The sequence below is a fragment of the Cebus imitator genome, unplaced genomic scaffold (assembly GCF_001604975.1).
Source record: "Cebus imitator isolate Cc_AM_T3 unplaced genomic scaffold, Cebus_imitator-1.0 Scaffold425, whole genome shotgun sequence".
Classification (NCBI taxonomy): domain Eukaryota; kingdom Metazoa; phylum Chordata; class Mammalia; order Primates; family Cebidae; genus Cebus; species Cebus imitator.
The window spans coordinates 1,744,347-1,750,346 of NW_016107740.1; the positions used below are offsets into that span (position 1 = coordinate 1,744,347).

Below are 6,000 nucleotides of genomic sequence, written 5' to 3' on the forward strand. Positions count from 1 at the left end.
CCGACAACAAAAAAAAGACACAAGGCCACGCACAGTGGCTCAGACCTGTAATCCTAGCACTTTTGGAGGCTGAGACAGATGGATCACAAGGTCAGGAGTTCGAGACCAGTCTGGCCAACACAGTGAAACCCCATCTCTACTAAAAATAGAAAAATTAGCTGGATGTGGTGGCAGGCACATGCCTGTAGTCCCAGCTACTCAAGAGGCTGAGGCAGGAGAATCACTTGAACCCAGGAGGTAGAGGTCACAGTGAGCCAAGACGACATCATCACACTCCAGCCCAGGTGACACAGTGAGACTCTCTCAAAAAAAAAAAAAAAAAACCCACACATTAAGACTGTCAAGCAACAGAGAAAGAACTTGAGTAGAAAAATTAAAATCAAACCATAGTCTGGAGTTTAGTTAATAAACTGATTTCTTAGTTTTGGCAAACGTATCCTAGTTACATAAGATGTTAACATGAAGGATAAATGATTGAAGTGTATACAGAGGCTCTCCATAGTATCTCTGCAACTTTTCCATAAATCTAAAATTATTCAAAAATAAAGTTTAAAAACAAACACAAATGGACAAATATATATACACACAAGATATCATGATCTAAAATAAAGAAAACATTTTAATACACTGTTGCACAAGAGATTTTCTTATAAAATTACCTTTTTTCCAAAGGAATTAGACCATACAGGAAGTTAATGATGTAGCACAACAAGTAAGTCTTATAAGTAATTTATTTGGAAGTTTTGAAAGTTCTGCCCAGTCTCTAACAACTCACTAATGAAGAAACAAAGGACCAATTTAAAAACAGGTAAAGGAGGCTGGGCACGATAGTTCATACCTATGATCCCAGCACTTTGGGAGGCTGAGGCAGGTGGAACACTTGAGGTCAGGAGCTTGAGACCAACCTGGCCAACATAGTGAAACCCCATCTCTACCAAAAATAAAAAATTAGCCAGGTGTGGTACCGCACACCTGTAATCCCAACTATTCGGGCGGCTGAGGAACGAGAATCACTTGAACCCAGGAGGCAGAGGTTGCAATTAGCCAAGATTGTGCCACTGCACTCCAGCCTGAGTGACAGAACAAGTATGAATAGACGTTTCTGCAGAGAAGATATACAAATGGACAATAAACACAAAAAGATGTTCCACATCATTAACCATCAGAGAAAGGCAAATTGAAGCCACAATGAGATATCACTTCACATCTACCAGAATAGCGATAATCAAAGAAACAGACAATAACAAGTGTTGGTGAGGAAATGGAAAAGCTGAAACCCTCATAAATTACTGGAGGAAACATAAAAAGGTGTGATTGCTTTGGAAAACAGTATGGCAGTTCCTAAAAAGGTTGTACATAGACATTTGTGTTTACAGCAGCATTGTTCATAATAGCCAAAAAGTGAAAACAACTCAAATGTCTATTAACTGATGAATAGATTAATAAAATGCGAAACATCCAGAAAATGGAATATTATCCATAAAAATGAATGAAATACATGCTACAACATGGATGAAGCTTGAAAACATTATGCTAATTCAAAGAAGCCAATCACAAAAGTCCAGAATAGGCAAATTATCTATAGGGACAAAACAGACTGGGGAGAAATGACGAGTGACAGCTAATAGCTACAGAATCTTTCTGAGATGATAAAAACGTTTTAAAATTTAGTGTGTTCTAAAAGTTGCAGCAAAGCCAAGTTAAATTGAGTGTGTTGACAAACGCACACCCTGAATATTAAGTTCTAAAAACCACTGAATTGTACTATTTAAATGGGTGATTTGCACAGCACATGAGTTTTGTCTTAACAGTTTTAAAATGGAATTCTATTAACATATATTACTGTTGCTGTTATAAGGGCATGCTGAACCATGCTAACATTGTGGTTTTTTTTTGTTTTTTTTTTTTTTTTGAGACAGAGTCTCGCTCTGTCACTCAGGATTGGAGTGCAGTGATAGGATTTTGGCTCACTGCAACCTCCACCTTCCAGGTTCAAGCGATTCTCCTGCCTCAGCCTCTCAAGTAGCTGGGATTACAGGAATGTACTACCATGCCCAGTTATTTCTTTCATTTTTAGTACAGATTAGGTTACGCCACGTTGGCCAGGCTGGTCTCGAACTCCTGACCTCAGGTGATCCACCTGCCTCGGCCTCCCAAGGTGCTGCGATTACAGGCATGAGCCACCACGCCTGGCCAATGCTAACACTTTTTATCTTCATTTAACTTTCACAACAATCCTGGGAGGTAAGTATTATTATTCCCTTTTACAAAGGAGGCACCGGGCCTTGGGAAGTATAAATAACTTGCATAAGATTGTACAGCTAGTAACTGGTGAATTCAAGGGTGAGCTTCATGACCAAATCATACTGCCTCCTTTGGTTTTAGGTCTGTTGGTATTTTCATATTCCTTAACTCTTACTTTAATCTTTAGTTCAACAAAGAATATAAAAAATTTAACAATGTCTGAAGATGGCAAACCCAAGAAGCACCTTTACAGTACACTTATCATAAAAGACTCAGCACTAGGCGCAGTGGCTCACGCCTGTAATCCAGGCACTTTGGGAGGCTGAGGTGGGTGGATCATGAAGTCAAGAGATTGAGACCATCCTGGCTAACACAGTGAAACCCCATCTCTACTAAAAATATAAAAATTAGCTAGGCATGGTGGCACGTGCCTGTAGTCCCAGCTACTAGGGAGGCTGAGGCAGGAGACTCGCTTGAACCCAGGAGGCAGAGGTTGCAATAAGCCGAGATCACGCCCCTGCACTCCAGCCTGGCAACAGTGAGAGACTCCATCTGAAAAATTTTAAAAAAGAAAAGAAAGAAAAAAAAAACTGAGGAAAATATAGTTCCTATATCTTGGTAAGATTCTCCATAGGACTGGGTGCAGTCACTCACACCTATAATCCCAGCACTTTGGGAGGCCAAGGCAGGCAGATCACATCAGGTCGGGAGTTCAAGACCAGCCTGACCACCAAGATTACATGACTGCACTACAGCCTGAGCACAGAGCGAGACTCCCTCTCAGAAAAAAAAAAAAAAAGTACTAAGCGAATTTAGCTGGGCATAATGGCTCACTTCTGTAAACTCAGAACTTTGTGAGGCCAAGACAGGCAGACTGCTTGAGCCCAGGAGTTCAAGACCAGCCTGGACAAAAAGTGAGATCCCGTCTCTACAAAAAATACAAAAATTAGCCAGGCATGGTGGCACACATCTGTGGTCCCAGCTACTCAGGAGGCTAAGGTGGAAGGGTTACCTGGACCCAAAAGTCGAGCCTGCAGTGAGCCAAGATCACCCCATTGTACTCTAGCCTATGCAACAGGGTGAGACCTTGTCTCAAAAAACAAAAACAAACATACAAACAAATACTAAGTGAATTTTTTCTTTATATCATGCATAACATTACTCAGAATCCGATTATCTGTTCTTACCACGATTCTGGTTCCATTCATGTGCTTCTCCTAAGTACTTTACATCAAACTGGTACTGTCCATTTATATAAAAATAATCATCAGTACTAAGAATGACTCCACTTGGATTATCCTCTTGCAAAGTCCTGTGAAAGATAAATGAAATAATTTTCATTATCTTTTCTTCTAAATTTTCTCTCCTAAGTTTTCCAAAGTCATAAACCAAATAAATTATTCAAGTACTATCACTTTGCAGATCACCTAAGGCCAGGAGTTCAAGACCAGCCTGGCCAACCTGGTGAAACCCCATCTCTCTCCTAAAAATACAAAAATTAACCAGTTGTGATGGCATGCACCTATAGCCCCAGTTACTAGGGAGGCTGAGGCATGAGAATTGCCAGAACCTGGGAGGCAGAGGTTGCAGTGAGCTGAGATTGTGCCACTGTACTCCAGCCTGGGTGACAGAGTGAGACTCTGTCTCAAAAAAAAAAAAATAAAACAGTAAAAATCAGTCTGGGCAACATATCGAGAACCCATCTACACAAAACACACAAAAATTAGCCAACTGTCGTAGTGTGCGCCTACAGTCCAGCTACTTGGGAAGCTAAGGTGGGAGGATCACTTGTGTCCAGGAGATTTAGGTTACGGTGAGCCAAGATTGCACCACTGCACTTTAGCGTGGGTGACAGAGTGAGACCTTCTCTCAAAAAAAAAAAAAAAAAAATTAAATACAAATAGATAAATAAAAGAGTAAACATATTGTAGTACTCAAACAAGTCACATTGAAAATACTCTAAGTTTAATTTCCCCAAAAATCTGATCTAAGCCAGGTCTATTTTGCTTTATATAAATTATTATTCAGAAACTTGTTTTTAATGTTATGAAGACATTTTATCCTTAACTATAAAATCTTTAACTATAAAAGTTTGAAGATTAACGAATTTTTAGTTACCCTTTTCTGAAACTATATGTCCATTTCTGTAGCATCTATTAAGTGCCAGACACTGTTTTAAGCACTGAGCATGCATCAATGAACAAAAAAAGACAAAAATGCTTATACTCATGGAGCTTACATACTAGTGAATGCTCATTTGATCACAATTTCTACGTTTATTCCCTTCTTTTTTTAGCTTTCCCTTCTCTGACACTTCTTTTTTACCATTAAATATGTGTATATCTCAGCTATCATTAAAAATTCTAACTAGGCTGGGTATGATAGCTCATGCCTGTAATCCCAGCACTTTGGAAGGCCGAGGTGGGAGGACTGCTTAAGCCCGAGATTTTGAGACCAGCCTAGGCAAGATGGCAAGACTCTGTCTCTACAAAAAATTTTAAAATGAGCTGGGTGTGGTGGCCCATACCTGTAGTCCCAGCTACTCGGGAGGCTAAGGCAGGAGGATTGCTTGAGCCTAGGAATTCAAGGTAACAATGAGCTATGATCATGCCACTGCACTCCAGCCTGGGTGACAAAGCAAGATCTTGTCTCTTAAAAAAGAAAAAAAACAGTTAGAGCCCAGCCTGGCAAACACGGTAAAACCCCGTGTTTACTAAAAATATAAAAATTAGCTAGGCATGGCAGCAGGTGCCTATAATCCAAACTACTCAGGAGACTGAGACTAGAGAATCTCATGAATCTGGGGAGAGGAGGTTGCAATGAGCCAAGATAGCACAGTTTGCACAACAGCCTGGGCAACAGAGTGAGACTCTGTCCAAATTAAAAAAAAAAAAAAAAATTGTAACTACACTTTGGGACCCTTTTCAACTACTACCCAACTTCTCTCCTTCCCTTAACTCCTTCATTACAGCTTGCTAAACCCTTTTGTCTTCTACCCTCACAGGACAACAAAATTGGTTCTCAGATACCCATTCACGATCTTATTTCCAATAAATTCAAAAGCCTTTTTGCATCCATCGTTTTCCTTGGGTTTGAATACTGAACCATTCTCTCCAAGACAACCCAGGTTCTATGTCTGAACACTATCCCAGTTATTTCTCTATCTTCATTCAAAAAATATTAAGTTTCTACCTTGTGACAAGCACATTTTTCTTTACCCGCATTCTAACTGTAGCTGCCTCTAATTCTAAAAAACCCTGAAACCTAGTTCTTCAAATTTGTCTCACAGCTCAGCTGCCTTCCACAGTTCTACCTTTCAGTCTAATCTCTTTCATGAAACATACTGCCATGACTGACTGTAACATTTATAATATTAAATTGTTTTATTATTGTTGTTAAGTCAGTTAGAAAAGCCTACATGTCTACTGAAAAATATGCCTATAAGTGTTATCAGAATATGTGGAAATTTACTGGCAGATAAACCCAGACACAGAAAAGATACGCAAAAAAAAACTAAAAATAAGTTAATAACAGACATTCTCCAATTATCTATGCATATTCAATAAGACTAGAATAGATATATCCAGGATCAAATAGGAGACCCAACTAAGAATATCAGAAGGCAAACAGTTAAAATTTGGAAGAAGGGCCGGGCGCGGTGGCTCAAGCCTGTAATCCCAGCACTTTGGGAGGCCGAGGCGGGTGGATCACGAGGTCAAGAGATCGAGACCTTCCTGGTCAACATGGTGAAACCCC

General features: G+C 39.8%; 1 protein-coding gene across 8 annotated transcripts in view; it reads right to left on the reverse strand.

Moving 5' to 3' along the window:
* The window catches only part of N4BP2 (NEDD4 binding protein 2), a 102,258-nt gene that overhangs the window by 57,073 nt on the left and 39,185 nt on the right, over positions 1-6,000 (reverse strand). For all 8 annotated transcript variants that reach the window (XM_017509886.2, XM_037731843.1, XM_037731842.1 and 5 more), the window contains one exon: positions 3,432-3,556. In XM_017509886.2, coding sequence (XP_017365375.1) covers positions 3,432-3,556 — 125 coding nt within the window. The remainder of the gene's footprint in view (positions 1-3,431; positions 3,557-6,000) is intronic.